Source organism: Pelodiscus sinensis, chromosome 22 (genome assembly GCF_052426305.1).
Source record: "Pelodiscus sinensis isolate ZL-2025 chromosome 22, ASM5242630v1, whole genome shotgun sequence".
Lineage (NCBI taxonomy): Eukaryota > Metazoa > Chordata > Testudines > Trionychidae > Pelodiscus > Pelodiscus sinensis.
This window is the reverse complement of record NC_143073.1, coordinates 7,075,813-7,102,801: the sequence shown is the minus strand read 5'-3', so window position 1 is coordinate 7,102,801 and position 26,989 is coordinate 7,075,813. Positions and strand designations below refer to the sequence as shown.

General features: G+C 50.3%; 1 protein-coding gene across 1 annotated transcript; it reads right to left on the bottom strand.

Annotated features, from left to right (window-relative positions):
- Positions 1-40: 40 nt before the first annotated feature.
- Positions 41-26,989, bottom strand: LOC102463800 (SLAM family member 8-like). The gene is made up of 9 exons (XM_075907057.2): positions 26,703-26,989; positions 24,392-24,594; positions 24,028-24,137; positions 18,584-18,698; positions 6,381-6,512; positions 5,546-5,802; positions 4,425-4,766; positions 443-739; positions 41-180 (listed from the first exon to the last, which is right to left on the bottom strand). Exons 6-9 carry the CDS (start codon positions 5,601-5,603, stop codon positions 110-112), a joined length of 768 nt encoding a protein of 255 aa, XP_075763172.2. The 5' UTR covers positions 5,604-5,802; positions 6,381-6,512; positions 18,584-18,698; positions 24,028-24,137; positions 24,392-24,594; positions 26,703-26,989; the 3' UTR covers positions 41-109.

Below are 26,989 nucleotides of genomic sequence, written 5' to 3'. Positions count from 1 at the left end.
TCCCACTCCCCTGCCTCCCCATCAGTCCCTTCCCCTTTTTTGTGAGGCATCTGCGATACAAGATTCTAGCCCAGCCTCCGGCGTTAGGGCATTTTTCTGTGCAGCAGATTCACAAGATCTGGAGTCCCAAGAACACCCCCACAAAAATGGCTTTCCAGCAGCGAGGCCTGGGAGCTGCTCCTGCGAGGGAGAAAGAACAGAGGGTCAGGGGGATGGGACTTGCCAGCTGGAATCCATGCTCACGCTCTGAATTCCCGCATTGCTGCCTACCAGAGCAGTGCACAGGAATGAAAAGCAGGCCTGCGGCCACTGTGTTTATCATTCTGCCCAGAGACCTGGTTCTCCTGTCAGTTACGCAGCGGTAAGTCGGGGCAGACACGCTGATGCCAGCAGAGCTAGTATGAAGCCGGTCAGTGACCAGTCACGCCCGACTGATACTCACTTGAGCTTTGGCAGATGCTCTGCAGGTCGGGAGAGATGCTCTTCTGGTCTGCAGGGTTGCTGGCCGTGCAGGTGAAGTTAGAGGCCAGGGGGTTGAGCGGCAGGGACAGCTGGAGGCTCCTGCCATCAGGGCTGAGCTGGTACCGCTCCTGATCGCCCAGGTCTCGCATTGGGCTCCCTCTCCTCCAGGAGATGTTAACCCCTACCCTGCCTGGCACCTGGCACTCCAGGGTGACGTTGCACTTGGCTGCCGTGCTGGAGAGCGAGTGGCTCCTTATCTCCGGCTCCGGCACAGGCTCTGCAATGCAAAGAAACAAATGAGAATGAAAGACTCTGGGGGCCGGATTCTGATTGGCACAGGGGACGTCTGCGCCGGGGGGAAACCAACCACCTGGCGGGGAGTCTCAGAGCCCGGCTCAGCCAAATGGGCCCAGCTATGGTGCTCAAAGGAGCAGTGGAGATGTTCCTGTGTGGGCTGAAGTTCTGGCCCCAAGACCCGCTCCTGCGGCCGGACGACACCGTCTGGGCTCCAGCCCCAGCAGGAACATCCACGCTGCTATTTTGAGCCAAGTGACCAGGCTCCAAGTCTAGATGCTGCCTGGCAGTGGGCCCACTTTACACCTCTTGAAGGCCCCTTTTCACGGCCAGAATGGGCTGAAGGGTCAATGATATAAATGAGTGTCGCCCCAGAGGACTGCTGCAAGCGATGGGCCAGTGCAAGACAGGCTGAAGCTATGAATGGTTTGCAGAGGGCTGGGCAGGGCTGGGAGAATGGGAGATGTGACCAGGGTTGCCTGTAAGCTGGGTGCTTGTGCAGCCACTCAGAAGGGATTCCAATGCTGCCCACCTGATTAGCAACCTCCACAACTTAGTTTGTATGTCTATGGTTGGTGCACATCTGCATAGGCTTTGGTGCACATAACAAAATTTATTCTACATGTGAATGGGGGGAAAAAATTGAGGGAACATTGGAAGCTATTCCTGGAAATGACTGAGATGATAGAATCATAGAACCATAGAGCTGGAAGAGACCTCAGAAGGTCATCAAGTCCAGCCCCCTGCCCTAGGCAGGACCAATTCCAACTAAATCAACCCAGCCAGGGCTTTGTCAAGCTGAGACTTAAACACCTCTAGGGATGGAGATTCCACCACCTCCCTAGGGAACCCGTTCCAGTGCTTCATCACCCTCCTAGTGAAATAGTTTTTCCTAATATCCAACCTGGCCTTCTCCCACCACAACTTGAGACCATGGCTCCTTGTTCTGCTATCCGCCGCTACTGAGAATGGCCTTTCTCCAGCCTCTTTGGAGCCTCCCTTCAGGAAGTTGAAGGCTGCTATCAAATCCCCCCTCACTCTTCGCTTCTGCATACTAAACAGACCCATCCTTCCTCAGCCTCTCCTCGTGGGTCACATGCTCGAGACCCCTAATCATTTTTGTTGTCCTCCGCTGGACCCTCTCCAATGTGTCCACATCCTTTTTGTAGTGGGGGGCCCAGAACTGGACACAATACTCCAGATGTGGCCTCACAAGAGCTGAATAAAGGGGAGTAATCACGTCTCTGGATCTGCTGGCAACGCCCCTCCTAATGCACCCTAATATGCCATTAGCCTTCTTGGCTACAAGGGCACACTGATGACTCATATCCAGCTTCTGATCCACTGTAACCCCGAGGTCCTTTTCTGCAGAACTACTGCTTAGCTGGTTGGTCCCCAGCCTTTAACAATGCCTGGGATTCTTCCGTCCTAAGTGCAGGACTGTGCACTTGTCCTTGTTGAACCTCATCTGATTTCTTGGGGCCCAATCCTCCAATTTGTCTAAGTCACTCTGGACCCTATCTCTACTCTCGAGTGTATCTACCTCTCCCCCTAGTTTAGTGTCATCTGCAAACCTGATGAGGGTGCAATCCTCATCCAGGTCATTAATAAAGATATTGCACAAAACTGGTCCTAGAACCGAACCTTGGGGCACTCCGCCAGAAATCGACCGCCATCCTGACACCGAGCCGTTGATCACAACCCACTAGGCCCGACATTCTAGCCAGTTTTCTATCCACCTTACCATCCATTTATCCAATCCACATTCCCTTAACTTGCTGGCAAGAATATTGTGGGAGACCAAATCAAGGTATATCACATCCACTGACTTCCCCATGTCTACAGAGCCAGTTACCTCATCATAGAAGCTAATCAGATTGGTCAGGCACGACTTGCCCTTTGTGAATCCATGCTGACTATTCTTGATCACTTTCCCCTCTTCCAAGTGCCTCAAAATGGATTCCTTAAGGAGCCCTTCCATGATTTTTCCAGGGACCGAGGTAAGACTGACCGGCCTGTAGTTCCCTGGATCATCCTTCTTCCCTTTTTGGAAGATGGGCACTACATTTGCCTTTTTCCAATCATTTGGGATCGCTCCCGATCTCCACGGCTTTTCAAAACTAATGGCCAAAGGCTCCTCAATGACATTTGCCAACTCCCTCAGTACCCTCGGATGCATTAAGTCCAGACCCATGGGTTTGTGTACGTTTAGCTTTTCTAAATAGTTCCTAACCTGTTCTTTACCCACCGAGGCCTATCCATCTTCATCCCATTTTGCGTCACTTAGCACATTAGTCTGGGAGCTGACCTTGTCCGTGAATACAGAGGCAAAGAAAGCATTGAGTACTTCAGCTTTCCCCACATCATCTGTCATCCAGTAGGGGCCCCACACCCTCTCTGATCACCTTCTTCTTGCTAACAAGCCTGTAGAAACCTTTCTTGTTATCCTTCACATCCTTTGCTAGTCGCAATTCCAATTGCACTTTAGCCTTCCTGATAACTCCCCGGCATTCTCGAGCTATACATTTATAGCTCTCCATGGTCATTTGTCCAAGTTTCCACTTTTTGTAAGCTCCCTTTTTGTTCTTATATTCACCAAGGATTTCCCCTGTAAGCCAATCCGGTCTCCTACCATGTTTGCCTCTCTTGCTACGCATCAGGATGGTTTCTTTCTGTGCCTTCAATAAGGTTTCTTTAAAATACTGCCAGCTCTCCTGGACTCCTTTCCCCTTCATGTTAGCATCCCAGGGATTCTACCCATCAGGTCTCTGAGGGAGTCAAAATCTGCCCTTCTGAACTCCAGGGAGTGTATTTTACTACTCTCTTTTCTTCCTTTGGTCAGGATCCCGAAATCTACCATCTCATGATCACTGCTTCCGAAGTTGTCACACACCTCTACTTCCCCTATTAGTTCCTCCCTGTTTGTGAGCAGAAGGTCAAGCTGCGCATGGCCCCTGGTCGGATCCTCTAGCACTTGTACCAAGAAGTTATCCCCAACATTCTCCAAAAACTTCCTGGATTGCCTGTGTACTGCCGTATTGGTCTCCCCAGGACACCTCACGGGAACTGGATCCAAATCCCCTGGTGAGCTCCATCCTCCAGCAAACACAGCAGGGAGTTTGTGAGACAGCTGCCCGGAGGCGTTTTGCTGCAGCTGCTTCCCAAGCAATGATTACTGCTAACCTCACTGGCCTAACCCAGTATCTGCAACAGAGGGGGGCTATGCACAGCAGAGCTAGGCACCAGCTATGCAGAGACCAGGGCCATCACCCTACAGAGCTCTGACTCTAGCTCTGGATCTAGCAGGCCCTGTGCACAGGAAAAGGGGGTCACAGGAAATTAGCGCCCACAGCCCCAGCCTGGCCCTGGCACCACACCATGCAGGCTAGATTTCCTGCAGGAACTCCGAAGGGCGGCAGTTATGCAGATCTGAGGGCTGGGTTACAACTTTCCTCCTGCACCGCCTCCCCCTCTGCCTTGTGCAGGCGGGGCCGTCTGAAACCCAAAGGACCTGATTCCTCCATATGACACTTTAGTGTGTGAGACACAAGCTCTTACCCACAGGGCCCTGTGCCCTGGACACTGGGCTGTAGGGAAACACATTAACAGCCCGGGAAGACGATTTCACTTAAAACTTAAGTTAAATATGATTTTTAACAGGCACTTACCATAGACCGTCAGGAGAAAGGCCTGATCCTCCACAATGGAGACTGTTGTCTTAATCCGAGCCTCATGAACGCCGCTGTCGTCTAGCTGCAGAGCCTTGATCCTCAGCGAGGTCGCGTTGTGCATTTCTAGCCGCTGCTGAAACTGATCTTTGGGATTGGGCCGCTCAAATCCCGCACTGGTGAACTCAGCCAGCTGAATCGTATCACCCGTCCCAGCACCAAAGCTCCATTCGACTGTCCTTACCTTTCTCCCAGGGAATGGAACCACAGACAGCAAGACTGATCCACCTAGAATCCCATTCACGTGGCGGCGGGGAGTCGGTGCTTGGGCTAATCCAGGATCTGAGAAACAGAGCCCAAGGGACCGAAGTTGTGGGGGGCAGGATTTGGCACTGACTTCCTCACTCGCTGCAGCACAAGCCAAGAGAACAAACCAATGGGTGCTCAGCCCGATCCCCAGCTGCAGGGTCTAGTTTTGGCCTCGGAGCTGACACGAGGGACTTTGACCCTTGGTGCTTCTAGCACAGCTATCAACGGGGCATCTTGGCGGGTACCTCACAATCATTCATGTGAGGCAGGGCTGTTGTGTCCACTGTGCAGGTGGGGAAACCGGGGCACAGAGCAACTGAGTGCCTCACCCACAGTCACACAGGGAGCGTGTGGCAGAGCCGGGAATTGCACCCTGGATTCCCAAGTCCTAAGCTAGTGCTGTAACCACTAGGAAACCCTCCCTCTCTGCTGCTTTTTCCACCTCCCCTTGGGAACACAAAGCCCGACATCTCCATTTCTGTTCCTCCCAGTTCTGGGGACAAAACAGCCTCCAGATCACTCTCCCACCCATCTCAGGGAACAGAAACATCTCACCCTCCTGGAACCCAGTGCCAAGTGGGGGACTCGGCCTAGCAGTCGAATGTGGAAGGGAACCAGCTCTCAGAGTAAGGAGGGAGCCCAACACGCATTGGCCAGGCGCTGCTTGTGGTTATGCTGCTGTAAATCCAGAGTCACTTCACTGAGCTCAGCAGAGCAATCCTGCATTTGCACCAATGTCAGTCTGTGGTTTCCAAGGTTCCCTATGGCACGAGGCTGCCACGTCTCACAGCCGTAACGGCCCCATCACTTACCTGGGGATCGGAAAGCCAGGGCCAGGAGGGCGAGCAGAGGGAGCTGAGAGTGGCCCATGCCCTCGCAACGGGGGAGATTCACTTCCTCGGAGCTTTGCTTCCTGTTCCTGTTGCTGGAGACGCCAATCACATCCACGCAGCAGCCACTTCTGACCACGAGCTACAGGGCTTCCTTCCTCGCTCTCTGCCACAGGCCATCTCTCCTCCCTCCTGCTGAAGCACTTTACAAGTAGCAGCAACGGGAGCCCAATGGCTGCCTGAGAACAGAGGGGCCATTTTGCAGAGGGGGAAAACTGAGGCACGTTGAGCCTGGCTGATTCTGGCTCCTGACCAGGCACGGTAGTGGAAAGGGGAGTGTGAGGAGTCTCCCATCCCTTCCATCACTCATTCTGGCCTCTGGCGATGCCCCGCCCCTGGCCTGAGACCAAGGACAGCTGCCAGAGGTGGGGGAAGGGAGGGATAGGTGGGAGCTCCCTGCCCTATGCTCCAGACTCCAAGGGGGGTTAGCCGTGTTGTCGTTCTCGCTCTCTACTCTGGGGAATCCCCAGAATTCAGAGCCCTCTCCAGAATTCCCACTGGCTCACATGGGCCAGACTGGAGAGCTACTTTCTGGAAGTGACACGTTACCCAGACACAAGCCCTGGACTCCATGTAGGGTGACGGGGTGGAATTCTGTGGCCTGTGCTACGCTGCAGCTCAGCCTTGGGTCACTCCTGGCCTCAGATCTAACCCCGTACAGCCCTGACTGGCGCCTGGCAGAGCCCAGCACAAAACTGCCCCCCACTTCTTGGTTTCCCAGCACGTGCCTTAATCACACAACCAGATAGGCACCTACCGGCAGGGACAAGGAACAAGGTCCCGGCTCAGAAATCCATGAGTCAGCAGGACCTCGCAGTGTCTTTGCCCGTATCATCTCCCGGACAGCATGCCTGCCATAGGGAAGTCGTTTCCCCAGCCATGGGGCAGCCTAAGACAAGGGGGGAAGCAGTTTTTCCAGGATACCCCTCGGGACTGTGGAACTCAGGCTGCCATAGTCTCCCTGCCAGCCCTGGGGTGGTGTGGTGTGGTGTGAGGGAGCTGACAAGGTTACAGCACAGACTGGCAAAAATGTCAGAAGGAGGACGGTCAGAGAGAAAACCAAGTGTCTCACGCGGAGACACTTGTCTCCCGAGTCCTAGGGGAACATCCAAGTAGCCATACCGGGTCAGACCAAAGGTCCATCTAGTCCAATGTCCTGTCTGCCGACAGTGGCCAATGCCACATGCCCCAGAGGGAGTGAACAGGGAACCATCAGGTGATCTATCCCGTCACCCACGCCCAGCCTCTGACAAACAGAGGCTAGGGACACCATTCCTACCCATCTTGACTAACAGTCATTGATGGACATAACCTCCATGAATTTATCTAGCTCTTTTTTGAACCCTGTTAAAGTCCTGGTCTTCACCACATCCTCTGGCAAGGAGTTCCACAGGTTGACTGTGCTCTGCGTGAAGAAAAACTACCTTTTGTTTGTTTTAAATGTGCTACTTATTAATTTAATTGAAGACTTCTAATTCTTCTGTTATGGGAACAAGTAAATAACTTTTCCTTATTCACTTTCTCCACACCAGGCATGATTTTATAGATCTCTATCATATCCCCCCTTAGTATTCTCTTTTCTAAGATGAAAAGTCCCAATTTTTTAAATCTCTCTTCATATGGCACTTTTTCCATACCCCTAATACTTTTGTGGACCTTTTCTGAACCTTTTCCAATGCTAAGGTATCCTTTTTAACATGAGATGACATCTGCACGCAGTATTCTAGATGTGGGCATACCATGGATTTATACAGAGGCAATGAGATATTCTCCGCCTTATTCTCTATCCCTTTTTTAACGGTTACTAACATTCGGTTTGCTTTTTTGACTGCTGCGGCACATTGAGTGGATGTTTTCAGGGAACTCTCCACAGTGACTCCAAGATCTCTCTGGAGGGGTTAACAGCTATTTTAGTCCTCGTCATTTATTATGTGTAGCTGGGATTATTTTTCAATGTGCATTACTTTGCACTTATCAATATTAAAATGTATTTGCCATTTTGTTGCCCCGGCACCTAGTTTTGTGACATCAGTGGCTCCATTAAGAGTGACCTGGAGGCAAGGAATGGAGTTGAGGGCTTGAAAATGCAGTGCTTCAGTGATGAGTGCTTTAGGCCTGGGATGACAGCTAGCTGTGCATGGGGACGGACAGGTGCAGGTCCCCAGGCAGGCAGCAATTCTTTGTTAGCCAAGCCAGCTTCTGCTCCCATTTAGCGGTACATTGCAATCATGCTCGTGTGACAGCTCTGGGCACTTGGTGAGCAAACAGGCCGGCCCAGGCCAAGGTCACAACTGCATCCCCCTGACAACAGCAGCGCCTCTTGTCGCCGCGAGCCGGGGCCTTGCTCAGACACGCAGTGACTGGCCTGCAGGGCCCCATCAGCCCGATTCCCAGAGACGGTCGCCAAGGCTCCTTCGCAGCCCTCTGGCAGCAAGACAGGGCCTTGACGAGAGCGTCAGTTTCTGTGACGTGACAATTTCAAGGGGACACAGCATCCACGAGGCTCGAGCCCAGAATCCCTGCGTCACTCAGAAGCCTAATGAGGCAAGGCCCTATATGGTCCCCTGTGTGCCAGGCTTCTGGAGATAGATATATACATCTGTGTGTCTCTCTCTCTCTCTCTCACACACACACACACACACACACACGACAGCCAACTAGAGAGAAAGAGAGAGGAATTGAGGTTCATTTGCAAATCTGACACTGTCTCTCCAGGCTTGAACAAAGACCTGAGCTGGATGGGCCATTATAAAAGCAGCTTTCTTTACATTTAACATCCAACTGACATCCAAAGCTAAGTATGGGAACTCATTAGCACCGGCATAACCACTGTGGAGGCGGGAATAAGGGAATTTGTGTGCAGCCATCTTGGTCTTAACAAGAGAGCAAGAGTCAGGCTAAGTCTGTGGCCTGACAACGCGAGATCTGTAATTAGACGTTGCCTTTGCCTCTCGCCACCTTGCGGAGATAAGGATAGAATGCTGACTCTGGCAGGGACCTTGAGATAAGGAGCATCTGGGTGGAACTAAAATAACTGTTAGCCATTGGTGTTTGTAATGGGAAGGAGACTAATTGTTATTGTTATTATATTTAATAGACCGTATATAAACTGCTTCATAATTGCTTGTATTCGAAGATCTGCCTCGGAGGGGGGGGGGGGCTTCCCCCTCCTGTCCAAACCAGTTTTTCTCTTGCTGCAGCTCGTAATAAAACTGCCTCTGGCTACTTGTTGCTTACAAATGCAGAGTGAGGACAATATTTTCTTCCATAATCTGGTGCTGTGACTCGGATGGCAGTGCCCGACTGAAGACAGCGACAGCGGCTACAGGCCGTCCCCCTTCACTCCCAGGGCGCCAAACGAGAGGGTCAAGACCTTTTGAAATCTCTACTGGGGTGTGGAGGGGGACTGCCTGTAGGGTCGTCTGCCTCGCTGGGCTCACGCCATTCGAACTTCTTCCACTATTTGGTGCCATGACTCAGACGGGCGGGCGCTGAGAGACGCAAACCTTCTGGGCCTGAGTCCTCCATCATCCGAGAGTTAACTCTGCCACCTAGCGGCACTGTGGTGGGATGTTTTGGTCAGGAGAAGTTTCCGCAGGACACAGTCAAGATTAAAGATGTAACATCCCGTCTCACTTATGCAGCAACCTTTGGCCATCTCTTCCACAACTCTTACTAGCCAAGATCTGTCACTGAGCCACCCAAAAACCAGATCTTTACCGGCCTCAAGTAGATTTCAACCTGTAACTTTAGTCTTCAAGTCTGTAACTTTAAAAACAAGTAGTCCTGTGGGACCTTGGAAAGTAACACAAATATATGGAGTATCATGAGCATTTGTGGGCAAAACGCACCTCTTCAGATGAGCTGGAGAGGGGGAAATAAGGGAATCCAGAATTAATGACAGAAAAAAAGTGTGGGGGAGAGAAAAAAAAGTTCCTGTCAATTATAGTGCGAGTGTCAATGAATGCACTGGAAGTGTCCCATCTGTTTTTTCCCACTCCAGCTCATCTGAAGAAGTGGGTTTTGCCCACAAAAGCTCATGATACTCCATATATTTTTGTTAGTCTTCAAGGTGGCACAGGACTACCCGTTGTTTTTACCAATACGGTCCAGCTAACCACTGCATTACTATATTCTAAAACACACTTACATTAAAGTACCTTTATAAACAAATGATTATCAACAATAAAAAAATAGCCCTTCAATTTTAGAAGCATCTTTTCCAATCTCCCGTCCGCCAGCACCCTCACTAAGGGATAGGTCGATGAGGAACCAGCTGGGACATTTAAACCACTGAGCTTTGATATTAACTATCTTTATTACTCAAGGCTTTATGATGTCATCACGCCCTGTGATGGATTGGAGGAGTGAGGGCTTGTATTCGGTGACTAATGGGTTAAACTCAGGTAGTTAGGGGTGCTGGCAGAAAGCCAGGAGACCCCCTGGAAAAAGATGTTGAAATTTCAATGGGAAGATAGACCTGGCTGCTGTTTTCTTTGGGTGAGTTTTTAAAGCGAGGAGCTGGGGGAAACAAGATATATCAAACCAGGCAGAACTACCATGCCTACAAGGAATACCGGGCATAGAAATGAACTGGACCTTGAAGCACCGATCGTGAGTAGACAGGAAAAATGTCTATTTTGTCGTGATCAGGTTATTTACTTTGTTTTGCTGTTTGGTTAAACTTCTCTGTGCTAAGACAGCTTTCCTCCGCCCCCTTCACTGTATCTGAGATGCACCCAGAGATTCCTTCTTTCCTCTGTGTTTTAATCTGTTCTTTTCTCAGTCGCTCTGTAACACCTAGCAACCAAGTCTGCTTTCTCCAGTATAACTTCTTTGGTTTTATTAATAAAATCACCTTTGTTAAGGCGATGATTTGATTCTTGTGTCCTGGAAGGTCACAGGAGGGCTGTGTGTGACTGCCAAAGTCTGAGAAGTCAGCTATCAGAGACTGCAGTTTGTTTTCTCTTTTTTCTTCAAGCTCTCTGTGGTAAAAGAGCTTGGGGTACCCCTCTGGAAGTTCAAGTGCTCCTTCCTAGGTCTAAGGAGGAGGGTTTTTTAGATGGTGGCAGCCTATCTCCCAAAGCCAGGGAATCCGTAACCTTGGGGAGTTTTTTAAGCAGAAACCTATAGAGCAGGGCTCTCCAACCTTTTTAACCACAAAATCACTTTTTCAATTTAAGTGCAATATAAGATCTACCACGAAACCCAGATACCCTTGTGCGGCTTCTAGTGGCCACGGTTTTCCATTGCTGATCAATGGGAGCTGCAGGAGTGGTGTCTGCAGGCAAGGACGGCATGTGGAGATCCCCTGCTTTGCCTTTCATCAGGGGCTGCAGGGATGTGCCAGCCAAATCCAGGAGAAGCAATTACCATGGGAATAATGACTCCAGCTGCGACAGGTTGGGCATTTTAGAACTCACTACCCAAAGAATTAAATGTAAGTGCAAGAGAAATGAAAAGGATGAAATGCACAGACCAGTCACAAACCAAAACTAATCCGGTCTGCAAGCAGTAACAGAAGTAACAACCACCCCCCATGTACGTGTTGGGTCGGGAGACGGAGGGAAGGACAGCGTGTGTTTGGGAGAATGACAGAGACACACACAGTGTGTGAGTGTGACAGAGATTTGCATTGCCAGGCTCCCTCCCTACCCTTCTCTCTGTGTGAAGACAGGGTACAGAAGTGGGAGGAGGAGAGAAACCCTGATATTAGCCCCATCCCCTTCTGCCTCCCACACCCTGCACAGCCAGCAGGAGTCTCCCGGGTGCCAGCTCCAAAGTAGAGGGCAGGGGCAGCATGGCAGTGGGTGGAGGGCAACTGAAGTGCCAGCGCTTGAGAGCTTCCTGGACAAACCAGTCAGGATCACCTGAGAGAGGCTCCAAGATCTACCGGTAGATCCCGATTGATTGGTTGGTGACCACTGCTATAGAGGCAAGGTATTTAAGGTCTCTTGTGGGCCCCACCTCCTGCACTTGAAGTGCCAGTGGGGAACGGCCTTGACACCCCCCCAAGGCGGCAGAAGAGCCAAGACATGGACTTTGTGTTTGAGCTTTGTGGGCTTGTGAGTTTCACAAACCATTTGCCGGGCTCTTCTGAAGCTCTTATGCTGAAGCACATGACTCAGAAGCAAGTAAGTACAGAGGCAGCCGCAAGCATCCTTGTGATGCATTCGGCTACGGAAGGGGCTGAAAGAATGATCATTTGCATCCAGCAGAGGACTTCAAAGCTCTTGATGGTTGTTAATTAACAACCTTCACATAAGCCTGGAGGGAAAGGAAACATCGCCCTTCTGCGTGTACGGACCTGACTTGCTTTACGTCACACTGCTAGCCAGGGCCAGAGCTATGAATGGAACCCAGGAGGTCTGGCTTCCATCCCCCTCTCTAACCAATAGAGCAAGGGTGGGCAAATATTTTCACAGGGGGGCCACCCCAAAAATTTGGTAAACGGTCACGGGCTGCACTTTTGTACTACAGTAATTGTGGGGGTGCAGGATCTGGGACAGAGTTTGGGTACAGGAGGAAGCTCCAGGCAGGGGACTGGGATGCAGGATAGGGTGCAGGATCTGGGAGAGGGTTTGGGTGCAGGAGGGGGTTCTACCCAGGGGCAGGGATGAAGAGTGGTGCAAGCTCTGAGAGGTGGTTTGGGTGCAGGAGTAGGTTGTGACCGGGCCAGAGGTGAAGGAGGGTGCAGGGTCTGGGAGAAGGGGGTTGGGTACAGGGGGGGATTCTACCTAGGGGCAGAGTTGAAGGGGGGGTACAAGGTCTGGGAGGGGTTTGGGGTGCAGGACGAGGTTATGTCCTGGGGCAGAAGCGAAGGGGATGCCGGAACTGGGAAGGGGGTTGGGTACAGGAGGGGGTTCTACCCTGAGGTAGAGATGAATGGGGGTGCAAGGTCGGGGAGGGGGATTGGGTGCAGGAGGGAGTTCTTCTGGGAAGCAGGTTGGGGTGCAGAATCTGGGAGGAAGTCTGGTTACAGCTGTGCCCTGCCTACATCTGCAAGCACCACCCCTGCAGCTCCTATTGGTGGGTTTCTACCCAATGGGAGCTATAAGGCTGATGCTGGAGGCGCGAGCAGCATATGGAGAACTGCCAAAGGGTATGCACGAAAAGACAAGCTTGCCCCGGCAGCTGGCCACTCTGAGCGGCATGTGGGAACATGGAAGGCAGGAGGCAACCTGCTTGCACACCCTGCTGGGCCACAGGAGTTCAGTAGCCTGGAGAGGTCACAGTGGGCAAGATCCATATGTTTGGCCAAACAGATTGGACCCACAGGCCGTATTTTGCCCATCCCTGCAACAGAGCATAGAGACCCAATACAACCATGGGAAGACAAGAAGAGAATGAATCCTGAAGTTGTCTGGGGTTAAGCTGGAGACCCAGCTAGGGAGGGAAGTGGATACACAGTGGCCTGTCTCTACCCATCAAGAGACACCACCTAACTTATCAATAACCCTTTGTCCAGCTTTGCTTCCTTCCACTGTGGCTGGCCCTCTAGACCAGGCAAACTGTGTCCTATCCCAGGGCACCATAGCCGGGGGATCTCCACGGCACTCAGACTTCCCCTCACTGGTACTGCGCAGAGGTTAGGGTGAAGAGTCACCATGCAGACATTAGAGACACAGTGTAGGGATCAGAGTCCAGGAGAGGGGATTCCCCAGAGGGAGGGATCACAAAAGGTAATCCTTACGTGATCCCTCCCCTGTCACCCACCTCCAGAGAAACAGAGATTAGGGACACCATTCCTACTCATCCTAGCTAATAGCCATCGATGGACATAACCTCCATTCATCTAACTAGCTCTTTTTTGAACCCTGTTAAAGTTCTAGTCTTCACAACATCCTCTGGGAAGGAGTTCCACAGGTTGACTGTGCACTGAGCGAAGAAAAGATTCCCTTTGTTTGTTTTAAACCTGCTGTCTATTAATTTCATTTGGTGATCCCTAGTGCTTTTAGTGTGGGAATAAGTAAATAACTTTTCCTTATTCACTCTCTCCATATCTGTCATGATTTTATAGACCTCTATCATATCCCCCCTTAGTCTCCTCTTTTCTAAGCTGAAAAGTCCAAGTCTTTTTAATCTCTCTTCATATGGGACCCGTTCCCAACCCCTTATCATTTTTGTTGTCCTTTTCTGAACCTTTTCCAATGCCAATATATATTTTTGGAGATGAGGCGACCACGTCTGTATGCAGTATTCAAGATGTGGGCATACTATGGTTTTATATAGAGTTAATAAGACATTCTCTGTCTTATTCTCCATCCCTTTTTTAATGACTCCTAACATTCTATTTTCTTTTTTGACTACCCCTGCACACTGAGTGGATGTTTTCAGAAAACTATCCACAATGACTCCAAGATCTTTCTTTTGAGTAGTTGTAGCTAAATTAGTCCCCATCTTACTGTATTTTATAGTTGGGATTATTTTTTCCAATGTGCATTACTTTCCATTTATCAACATTAAAATTCATTTGCAATTTTGATGCCCAATCACTTAGTTTGGTGAGATCTTTTTTAAGTTCTTCACAGTCTGCTTTGGTCTTAACTAACTTGAGAAGTTTGGTATCATCTGCAAAGTTAGCCATCTCACTGTTACCACTTTCTCTAGATCATTTATAAATAATTTGAATAGGATGGGTCCCAGGAAAGATCCTTGTGGGACTCCACTACTTACCTCTCTCCACTCAGAAAACTGACCATTTATTCCTACCCTTTGTTTCCTGTCTTTTAACCAGTCATCAATCCACAAAAAGACTTTCCCTCTTATCCCATGACAACTTATTTTACTTAAGAGCCTTTGGTGAGGGACCTTGTCAAAGGCTTTCAGGAAATCCAAGTATACTATATCCACTGGATCCCCCTTGTTCACATATTTGTTGACCCCCTCAAAAAACTCTAGCAGATTAGTAAGGCATGATTTCCCTTTACTGAAACATGTTGACTTTCCTCCAACAAATTATATTCATCCATGTATCTGACAATTTTATTCTTCACTATAGTTTCAACTAATTTGCCCGGTATTGACATTAGACTTACTGGTCTGTAATTGCCAGGATCACCTCCAGAGCCCTTTTTAAATATTGGTGTCACATGAGCTATCTTCCAGTCATTAGGTATGGAAGCTGATTTAAAGGATAGGATACAAACCACATCTCCTTCGACATCTGCAGTGTGGTTTTGCTCTGACTTTAAGAGCTCCAGCAGTGCAGCTGTTCTGCGGCTTTGTTTCCAAGGTGTCGTCAGACAATCACAGCAATCTGGAGTGCCAGTAACACAGCAACAACAATCACCTCTAAGCCACAGGGACCAAGAGCCACTTCTGTGACTGGGGGAAGGAGAGTGAGTGAGGGAAATACATATCTGAGGCAGGTCTGTGATATTCTGGACTTAGAAGAAAGCGAAGCCAGAGTAGCAATAAAAATACAAAGCTATAATCCTATCCTTTGTTTAGCAGAGCAGGGATGTATACCTGGACTTTAATCAAGCATCTGATATGGTCTCATGTGACCTTTTTATCAATAAACTAGGGAAATACACTCTAGATGGGGCTACTATAAGGTGGGTGCATAACTGGCTGGACAACTGTTCCCAGAGAGTAGTTATCAATGGTTCACCTTCATGCTGAAAGGGCATAAAAAGTGGGGTTCTGCAGGGATCAGTTTTGGGACTGGTTCTTGTTCAATATCTTCAATTTAGATCAACAATTTAGATATTGGCATAGAGAGGACACTTATTAAGTTTGCAGGCAATACCAAGCTGGGAGGGGTTGCAAGTGCTTTGGAGTGTAGGGTCATAATTCAAAATAATTTGGACAAACAGGAGAAATGGTCTGTGGCAAATAGGATGAAATTCAAGAAGGACAAATACAAAGTATTCCACTGAGGAAGGACCAATCAGTTTCACACATACAGAATAGGAAGTGACTGTCTAGGAAGGAGCACTGCTGAAAGGGATCTAGGGCTAATAGTGGACCACAAGCTAAATGAGAGTCAACAGTGTGACACTGTTGCAAAAAAAGCAAACATGATACTGGGATGCATTAACAGGAATGTTGAAAGCAAGACACGAGAAGTCATTCTTCCGATGTAGTCTGTGCTGATTAGGCCTCAGTTGGAATAGTGTGTCCAGTTCTGGGCACCACATTTCAGGAAAGATGTGGAGAAACTGGAAAAATCCAGAAAAGAGCAACATAAATGATTAAAGAACATGACCTATGAGGGAAAACTGAAAGAGCTGGGTTTATTTACTTTGAAAAAGAGAAGCCAAGAGGGGACATGATAGCGGTTTTCAAGTACCCAAAAGAGTATTACAAGGAAGAAGGAGAAAAATTATTCTCCTTAATCTCTGAGGATAGGACAAGAAGCAATGGGCTTAAATTGCAGCAAGGGAGGTTTAAGGTTGGATATTAGGAAAAACTTCCTACCTGTCAGGGTGGTTAAGCACTAGAATAAATTGTCTAGGGAGGCTATGGAACCTCCATCAGTGGAGATATTGAAGATCAGGATAGACAGACGTCTATCAGGGATGGTCTAGATGGTGCTGGGTCCTGCTGTGAATGCAGGGGACTGGACTTGATAACCTGTCAACATCCCTTCCAGTTCTAGTGTTCTATGATTCTATGTGCTACATGAGAATTGGTCTAAAACATGCCTGGAGATACAGATATTTATTTGAAATCAAATAAATGATTGCCAAAAAAAATCACCTATCCAAAGCTCTGGGGATTAGAACCTCAAGTGATGTAGATCAACACTGCTCTATTGACATAAATGAGACACCACTGATTTGCACACAAAGAGGATCAAGTCCAATAATATGCCTTTGTCATGAGTTAAATACACAACCATGTGACTCTATGGAGCCATCGGCTCAAACCCAGGAAGTAATTAACCAGTGGTGTTCAATTCTATACCCATTCTTCTCCTGCGTCCATCTCTTGTGGCATCTGGGTGCCTCCCAGTGATACACTAAATTGGGTCGAACCTCTCTCCTGTGGGCTTCCTCCTCTGTGTGTGATGGATGCCAAGACAATCAACACCCCCTTCTTGCTGCAAACATCAGCCCTGCTATGCCTCCAGCTTCCCAAAACTTGACAACCATGTTTCCAATGGTGGCCACTGATTTCTGGATGCCTTGGTTTTTGGGAGGCCAGTTGGAGCTGTCTCACTGCTGAGTTTTTTCAATCCCAGCTTTCTCTCTCCATTATCAGTGCCCAGCTGGAATTTTACATGGCACACAGAGACACCTACTGGCTGAATCTTATAACTGCAAAACCAAGATGAGTTCTTCCAAAAAAACTTCTTCTGAAAGAGCGCTTCCGCATTTCAAAAGCACATGAAAAAAGTGATCTGCTTCTTCGAAAGAGAGCGTCCACACTCATTCAACACTCTCACATGTAAGCTGTGATTACCATGGATGGAGTGGCCACCAGGGCAGCTGTGCTTTTTCCTGGAGGCCTCTTCTTTCGAAAAAACTCCTCCTTCTGCGGCCACACCCACCTTTTTCCGAAAGAGCTCTTTTGGAAAAGGCATTCTTCCTCACAGAATGTGATTTACCAATGTCAGGTTTCAATTTTCTTTCGAAAGAACGCACTAGCAGTGTGGACGTAAGTGAAGTTTTTTCGGAAAAACGGCTGTTAGTCTAGAGGGACTAGCAGATTTATTAGGGCATAAGCTTTTGTACATAAAACCCACTTTATCAGATGAATTGGAGCGGAGTTTACATAGCCCTGGGCAGATATATAAGGACAACAAAAGAAAGAGGGTATTTGTATAAATAAGGCTAATCAAGTACAACATATATAGACAACAAAAAGGGGTACTTATTCAGCCTTATTTATACATGTACCCTCTTTCTTTTGTTGTCCTTATAAATCTACCCATACCTCTGTACATTCCGCTCCAATTCATCTGTTGAAGTGGATTTTACCCCAGTGGTGGGGAATCTAAGGCCTGGGGCCCAGATGTGACCCCCAGCTTGCCTGGATCTAGTCCCTGGGGCTCAGGGCTCCACCCCCCCCCACATTAGGGGAACCCGCAATGGTGCTCCTTTATGCTGGGGAGAGCCCCGAGCCTCAAGGGAAAAGCTAGTAGCCTGGGCATCCCAAGGCTCTGGTGTGAGAGGGGAACGTGGAGAATGTCTTTCACCTTCTCAGTCAGCTGATTCGGAACAGCGCGGCAGCCATTTTTATTTTAATGATGCGGGGATTATTTAAATCCCCGCTTCTTTGACTATGCCGAATAAACTATTTTACATGGCTCCATCGACGGAGCCATGTAGTCTAGATGTAGCCTTAGTGAGGACTTTTTTTTTTTTTGCTTAGCTTCTCACTTGTGCGCAGACCCCAACTCATCTTTCTGTGGGTCAGTGGCCCCTGATCCAAAAAAGGTTCCTCATCCCTGGTGTGCCCTAATAAATCTGTTAGTCTTTAAGGTGCCACAGGACTCCCCCTTGTTTTTGCAGGTACAGACTAATACGGCGACCCCTCTGAGACCTATCACTACAAGGACACCCATCACATCACTGAGCCCAGGTCTACACTACTGGAGAAAGTCGACCTAAGATACGCAACTCCAGCTACGAGAATAGAGCTACGAATAGCTGGAGTCAATGTACCTTAAGTCGAATTTCTGCTGCATCCCCATTGTGGGAGGTTGACTGGAGAAACTCTCCCGTTGACTTCCCTTACTCCTTACAACCCGGCGGAGAACGCGGGTCAAGAGGCGCACCATCAGCGGTGGGTCCTTACTAGATCTGCTAAATCGAATCCCAGGAGATCAATCTCTGGGTAAGTATAGACCTGCCCTGAGTAGTCACAGGAGAATGCAACTAATCCCAGGGGCACCATCCTTGTCCAAGGAACTGCCAATGGCCCCTTTGAACCCTTGTGGGATAAACTCTTGGCCCATGTTAAAATGAATCCATTATTAATGGCAGGGTTCCAATATCAGCCACATACCCGCTCGTCCTTTGCAACTTCTCTCTGGTGTGTTGGATCCAGGGTTCCTTCCCCTCTGCACCCCCGACTCCCTGTGAAGACATAACTGGCTCGCTCACCGCTTGCTCACGCTCACCTATGGATGAGAGAAGCAAAGAGAAGAGGGTGAGCAGGCCAAGCCCACAGCAGGACAGCCCATGCCTAGAGCCCCCGGCAGCCTCGAGAGCAGCAGAACAATGAGAAATGTGATGGGGGAACAGGAGGTTTTGGAGGCTTCTTCACTTGCTCAGTGGGGAAAATGACTAAGGAAGGAACTAAGTGGTGTCTGAGCAGCCCTTGAGCTGCTAGAGTTTGTGTTTTGTTTAGTAATTCTGTAACCTCAACCATTTTTAACGATTACATGGTTACTAAAATAATCCCGGGGGGCAGGGCCAACAGCCAGTGCGCTCCCAGCTCCCAACCCCACTCCCAGGGAGCCCCCTGTCATGCCATACTGCTGGCTCTGATACAGAGGCAGCAACGTGGGACAGCAGCAGCCCCTGTCCGTGGGGGACCTGAACTCCCATGGACAGAGGTTGATCCGGCATCCCACGGAGCAACCTCTGTCCGCAGTGAGCCTGGGTCCACCACAGACAGAGGCTGCTTTGTGGCAGCCTCCTCTGTCACGCACCCCTCCAACGCTGCTGCCTCTGCTACAGAGGCAGCAACGTGGGAGGAGACAGATGGCTGCACAGAGCCTGTGCTCATGAGGAGCCAGCTTTTAAGCCAGCTCCCCACCCCTTGCTGCTTCTGTGAGAGGCAGCAATTGGGGGGGGGGGCAGGCAGCTGCACAGAATCAGCACACCCAGAGAGACGGCTTAAAAGCCAGCTCCCCACAGGCACCAGTTCCCACTCCCCCCCACCTTGCTGCTTCTGATACAGAGGCAGCGGAGGGAGGACTGTTGCATGTAGATTAACGGATAAATCTAAGCTTATTGGCTAATTGTTTCAATGTCTATACACTAACATCCCTAATGGTAAGAAAACGTATTAAAGAACATGGAGCCAGTACACATCCACCGTAGATTAACGGATGTGATGGCCAGAAAGCTCATTAGATCATCTAATCTGGCCTTTTGCATAACATGGGTGTGAGAGGGCACTTGCCCTACACTGGCCCTTTAAGGGCAAACCTCAGCCCTGAGCAAGGGCTGAGAGTAAAGCCCCAGCGGAGGCAGGTCTGGCTAATGAGGGCCCAGCTGGGGGCTATATAATGAAGGACTCCTGGGCTATGTCTACACTCGCAACTTCTTGCACAAGAAATATGCAAATGAGGCTAAGCGTGGAATACTGCCAAGCCTCATTTGCATACCTAATGAGCCACCATTTTGCAGAGGAGGCTCTTGCGCCAGAAGCAGCTGTCTACACTGCTCCTTCTTCCGCAAGAAAAACCCTCTTGCACAGTGCCGCGACGTCGATTATTTTCAGGAATAACGGAATCACTCCCTTTGGCTGCAAACAGTGAACCGCAGCCTAGGGGAGCCGTGAGGCTCTGTGGCCGTGGAGCCGGTAAGAAAACAAACCGGAGCAACTCGGTAGCAGCTGTCTCAGAGCTCGCAAGGCACGTGTCCCGGAGCAGACTGCAGGGGTCCACTGAGTGGGTGTTCGATTTGTGAGAGCCCAGGGCAGAGAAGCAAAGCCCTGCCTTATGGAACTGCAACACTGGGACCTGAGTCCTCCACCCAGACCTGCAGGGGAAGCCCAGCAACTTCCTTTTGCAGTGAAACCTACAGCCCCGGGCAATCTGCATCTCTGGGCGAGGTTAAACAGACCTTAGCAGCCAGCATGTATTCCCTGGGAAGACATTTCTGCCCCACATTCAAGTCAGCTCATTACATTGTTATCAATCAACAAAGGGGAGCAGGTGGAGGGGGGCAGGTATTCCCTGGGAAGACATTTCTGCCCCACATTCAAGTCAGCTCATTACATTGTTATCAATCAACAAAGGGGGGCAGAGGATTGGGGGAAGGAGGGGTTGGGGTGCCAGAGGCAGACTCTGGCCAGGAAGTGCTTATCTAGGTGGCTCCTAGCCAGCAGGTACTGCAAGCAGCTCCCTGCCTTCCTTGCCCCCGCATGCTGCTCAGAGCATCCGTCTACAGGGGCCGTGTGCTTCTCTGAGGGTACTTCACACCCTGCCTGCACCGCGAACATAGCCCAGGCAGCTCCTGTTGGCCGGTTTGTGTAAAAGCCTGAAAACTAAAAAGTATTTTCCCGATTTCCCAACGCTGCTCTGTGACTCCACCTGGATACCTGACTATTAACAGAACCGAGTGAGCCTCAAAGAAACTGCATCGTTATTGTCATCCACCAGAGGGAAGTGTGTCCCCAGGAAACACGCTGTCTGGTCCGTACCAAGCAGTCTGGCTTCCTTCATCACAGAAATGTATCGAAGTGACAGGCCAGGGCCGTTTGTCACCTGCTAGTGACGGAAAGTGAGTCGCTTTGGAAAGATTTACCACTCGAGCTCAGGCAACCGCAGCACCAACGGGAGTCTGGAGCCCTGCCTGCAGTCTTGAATGATGCCACCAAAAGCCAAACGTTGCTCACGGGGCAAAAGTCACCAACCACCACAAAGGTGCATACACCAGTGAAGTCCCACTTCTTGTGCTGGCCCTGTGCCTGGGGGGAAATTCCACCCAGAATGCACCTGGGCACTTGTACAATGCTGCCTACCGAGCAGTTGTTCCTTCCTGATCCCTCCAGGGGAGACTGCTTCCTGCCCTGAAGCATGAGGATGAACCTCTTCTCCGTTATCTGAGTACAGGGATGAGGATTCCAGCTGTATCCCGTCCACTGACTTCAGCCACTGCTGAACCATCCTGTGTGGTACTAAGGGCTAGCCTTGAATCAGATGGCTGCAGACATCAGCGTGCTGCAGGACCAGTCCCTAAGGCGGGGCAAGCAAAATACGGCCCTCAGCACAGCGGGAGCCTTGAGCAGGCTCCATGGCTTCCCTGCCCCTGCATACAGCTCAGAGCTCTGAGCCTGGGAGGAGGTTGGGAGAAGGAGGCTTTGCATGCTGCCCCTGCCCACAGCACAATCTCGCAACTCCCATTGGCTGAAAACTGGCCAACAGGAGCTGCCTGGGCTATGTTCACGGTGCAGGCAGGGTGTGAAGTACCCTCAGAGAAGCACATGGCCCCTGTAGACGGATGCTCTGAGCAGCGTGTGGGGACATGGAAGGCAGGGAGCTGCCTGAAGTACCTGCTGGCTAGGAGCCACCTAGATAAGCACTTCCTGGCCAGAGTCTGTCTTTGGCACCCCAATTCCTCCTTCCCCCAATCCCCTGCCCCTCCACCTGCTCCCCTTCCCCAAATAACCCAAACCTTCTGCATCCCCATCCCGTCAGACTTTATCCCTTCTCAGACTCTGCACTCCAACCCCCTGCTGAAGGTCGCAACCGAAATCCCTGCACCCACCACAGGTCGCCAACCCCCTACTTCACTCAAACTCCCTCCCAGACCCCACACTTCCTCCTGCACCCAATCCTCTACCCCAGGCTCCCTTCTGCACCCAACCTCCATCGCAGACTCCACCCCCCCTCCATTAACATCATGGAAGAGTGCGGCCCTCGACCATTTACCAAGTTTTGGCGCGTCTACCCCTAAAAAATTACTGTCCACCCCTGCCACTAATGAAACCCAAAAGCATCTGAGCTGCACTACTTACAGTGACCTGGGGGTGGCACCATGCTCATTTAAAATGATTCATTTAAAATCTTAATATTTATTAAAATGGACCAGGGCTGAGAATTGCCACATTGGATCAGACCCATGCCCCACTTTGAGCCAGATGCTCCCGATGAAGGTGCACAACCTCTCCCCCCCCCCCCAGTATCTAGCTATGGGAGCTGTATGGCCCCCAATGCCAGGCATCTGAGCACTGCTCAGTCTAATACATAACCACCCAGTTGCCCCTTGGTGGCAGGGCATTGCTATTACCTTCACTGTACAGATGGGAAACTGAGCCCGAGGGTGGCTAAGTGACTTTCCAAGGTCATACTGGAAGGCAGAGTAGGGACTCTCAAAGTCCATGCTTGCACCCTAACCACGAGAGCAGGGGTTCTCAAAGGTTTAGGCCTGCGACCCAACCCACTCAATGCAGACCTTTCCGCAGACCACCAGCCAAGATGACAAAATGGTTGCAGGAGAGGATGAGGGTGTGGGGTCTGGCCAGGAGATAAGGTGATCAGGTATTGGCAGGAGGGAGGGTGCTGGAGCGGGCTGGGGGTGCGGAGTATGAGCATGACAGAGAAGGAGGATGCTTACCTAGCTCCCCGCCTCCCACTGCTCCCATTGGCCATGATTTTGGCCAATGGGAGCATCAGGGAGAGTCTCCAGGTGAGTGGTTTCCTGCACTGCCATTCCCCCAGTTGGTGGGAGACTGTCAGTGTGTGGCACTGCTTCTTGCCCCCGCGAGCCAGATCCAGCCTGGAAGGCTTATCCCTGGGAAGTCAGAGCTGGCACTCCAACCTGGTGGGAGGCAGGGAGGGGAGGGGGCTGGAAAGACAGTGCAGGCAAGTGAGCTCCAAGCCCACAGGACCACGAGGGATCCACGGACCACACTTTGAGAACCACTGCCCTAGGCTGTCCCTTCTCAGTAGGCAGCTAACAGCAGAAATGTGACTCAGCTAAAGTCACAAGACCAGGAACAGAACCTAGCTCTGTCAGTCACATACCCTACCCCAGGGGTGAGGAACCTTTTTTGGGCCGGGGGCCGTTGACTCACATTAAAATCAGTCGGGGGCTGAACACAAATGCGAAGCAAACCAACCAACCCACCCTCACCGAGGCAGCCCCGACTGAGAAGGCACTCCCCACATTCCCCTCCCCACATTCTCCTCATATACCAGGGGACTCAATCTAGTGGATTTTGTGTGCTTCAGCCCCCCGGGGGATGGCAGCAGAGCTGGAGCACCATCATGGACTCCCCCATGCTGGGGAGAGAGCCCTGAGCCTCAGGACCCAGATTCAGGCAAGCCAGGGCCACACCTCATCCCTGGGCCCTAGGTTCTCCACCCCTGCCCTACCCTCTAGACCACACTGTCTAATAGGACTGAACTAGATTCACTGGGATTTGAACCCAGAACTTCCTGCACGTGACACAAACGCAGTAACCCCTACAGCATAGACGCAGCTGGAGCTAGGCCACAGTGACAATTCCATATGCGCGTCTGCATCTGAAGCTGGTTTAATGAGGCTCACTTATCATTGGGATTGCTCTTTAATCGCCTAAGCCCTGAGACCCTCAGAGAAAGGCCATGGGAGCTTGGTAAATCAGATCATTACAGTACATCCAGCCTGACCGGAGCCCATATTTCTCACATGGTTGGCAGAAAGCAGAGAGGAATCAATACTCACTGATGTGGCACCGGCCCCTGCTTTGCTGTGAGCAGTGCGCTCCATTCACCCTCCCAAGGCACTCACTGTAATTCCTGCGGGTTGGTAGTTTGTCGTTTCAGGGAGTTCCGGCCTCATTTAGTCGCCCTTCAACAAGACAGCAGCAAAAGCTCAACACGGACAGGACACAGGTGGTGCTGGCGGGATGAGGGAAGGATCATAAGTGCAATGCAAGCAGCGGTGGATTTAGGGCAGGGCGAGTGGGGCGGCTGCCCCGGGCCCTGCACTTCCCAAGGCCCTGCGCATGCGCCTTGGCACCACGGCGCATGCGCTGTGTCAAAGGGGGGGCCCCACGAAATTTTGCTGTCCGGGGCCCCGCGGTGCTGCCCTGGGCCCCGCAGCACTCTCATCCGCCCCTGAGTGCAAGGTTTCTGGTTGTAATCTGCCCCACCTGCTGGTTTGGTGAGGGCTTCCCTCGGGATTCCGAAATCTAGAATCCAGGGTGGCATCCAGCGTTGGTGAGTTTCCTTTGGATCCAGGCCTCATCAGAGTGGACCACTGCATAGGTTACCTTTGGAGACCATGTACAAAGCTACAGAAGGTGCAGGACAGCTGCCCTGGCTTCCTCTTTGCCTCAGAGGGTGTGGCTTTTGGCTGCAAGGCATAACACAATGGGCATGACGTTCCTTCCCTCTGGCCTTCCCACATCCTGGCTCACTCCCCACCTGTTCCTACACCCAGAGTAAAGATATGCACAAGCTTCAGTGTTCCCAGGGCCCTAATCCCACTGGACCTCGCTTACCCATCTGTCCAAAGGGAAAGAATAACCCTGCTTCTCTGCATCACCATCTTGGGGATGAATCCATTAGTAGGGATGTTAAAATTAGATTAATCAACTAATCGACTAGTCGATGGAATTTCCATTGACTATTTGATTAGTTGATGAGGGCACTTCCACTTTGAAAATGTAGCAAGAGCCCACCTGGCTGTTGCTACATTTCAAAGGTGGAAGTGCCACACGGAGTTCCGCCTTTGAAATGCACAAGAGCCCCAGCAGGCACTCTTGTACGTTTCAAAGGTGAAACATCACCGCTGCGCCTCTGCCCTTTCCCATGGGGCTGGAGCTGGGGGGAACCAACTGCCTTTTTCTGATAGTGGAGAAGCGACTGATAGACTAGCGTGTCGACTATCCAATAAGCTTTTGCTTATCGGATAGCCGACTAGTCGATTAGTCACTTACATCCCTATCTATTAGCATTTGAGGGGCTCAAATCCTGCAACAACGGGGGCCAAGGGACCACACTGGGCCAGATCCCCACCTTGCATGGTCATTTATACCAGGAGCACGGAACCGACAGCCTGTGAGCTGAATTTGGTCCCGGTTTAATTTAATCTGGCCCTTGGCTAGTCTCTACACTGCAGGCTGGAAGCCCTGAGTTTCAATGCCCCACTGCGGGACGGGAGCACAGCGCATGCCAAGTTAAGTGTGAGTACGTGATTTATTTATTTATTTGCTTCCCACCTTGAGAGCAGGTGAGCAGTGAGGGGTGGGTTGCCTTTTGTGTGGCCCCCGATTGAGTTTTCTGTGGGTCAGTAGCCCCTGACCAAAAAAAGGTTCCCTACCCCGACTTACACCACTGCAAGATAGATGTAAAACCCTTCTCAGATTAGGTGGCTTTCTGCAGGCACTTTGCACAGCTGTGCACAATCACATAAGGTGCAAAGCAATGGAAAGTCAGGCCCTGGTGCACAGGCTCCCAAATATTAGACACTTCACATTACTTTTTCAGGTAATGCTACAATTTCCTGTTTTTCAAGGGGATGAAAATTCTCCATAGGGAGCTTAATTCATTACTGTTTGTAAGATGCTTTGAGTTTCTCAGATTAAAGATACTACAGCACTGAAGTACAAAGAGCTGTTACTGTGCATCATTCTGGCAAAGACAAAAAATGCTTTTTTTTCTTCTCATAAGGGCATGTGTTGAGAAATAGGCCGTTCCTACCAGCATGCAACAGAATCAGCCTGCTGTGGAGAGAGAGAGAAAATGCATGCAGTAGAGAAAGGCAGTGTTTTATAATTTATCACCAACATATAGTGATCAAGATTCACTTTTATGAAATATTCCCTTCTGAGGCTGGGCTGACAAAAACAATACTTAGCACTTTACAAGAAGCATCTTCCTTAGGAGGGTCCCAGAGCACTTTACAAAACCTAATTAAATCCTCTCATCCCTCCACTCCCATCACCACTGCAGAAAGAAAAAGAGACTAGATTGGGTAACCTGGATGGATTTCACAAGAGCAGCCTGTGGAATCAGCCAATTACAGAGATTTCTAGAAGGGCAATGTCTTCTAGATGGCTTTACAGCATCATGCTTAATCCTGTGAGGCATTGCGTGAATTTAGCTCCCAATGGACACTGAAAGGGATCTGTGCTTGGTAGGTTCTCAGCACCTCAGGAGCAAGTTTTCCAAAGGTCTGCTGAACAGCACCTGTACAATTAGCAAAAGCACTGGGTGAATGCACCAAATGTCAAATTTGCACACCAGGGCTCACAGAACACGAGGAGAAAAATGAACATGCCCAACTCAGAGGACCTCACAAGCCAGTGCAGAGCTGCCACAAGGACTTCCCACCAACTGTGCTCCCAACCCTCAGTGTCTGGAAAATCAGAGTTGTGGCTCCTGTGGTCCCAGCAGGGACTATAGGAAGTAGAGCAGTCCTAAGGCTGTTCTAACTTAGTCAGGAGACTAGGCACTCACCTGCTATGCCCCTGAACACAGAAGAATTGAAACCGCTTGCAATTTTATCATGTCTTGTCTCACCATATTTCATGCTTTTCTTGGAGCCTGAGATCCAGGAGTCAAATGAGAATCTCGGCTTTTATTTAGGTGGGTTTTTTTACCAATCCCCCCCCCCCAAAAAAAAACCCTTGACTACATGACCGAAAGGCCCCACGGCCAGCAGGCAAATCAAAATATCTCAGCATTCATTAGGACTGCAACCTCCTGATATTTAAGCCCTGCCCCTGACTGGGGTGGGTTCCCTT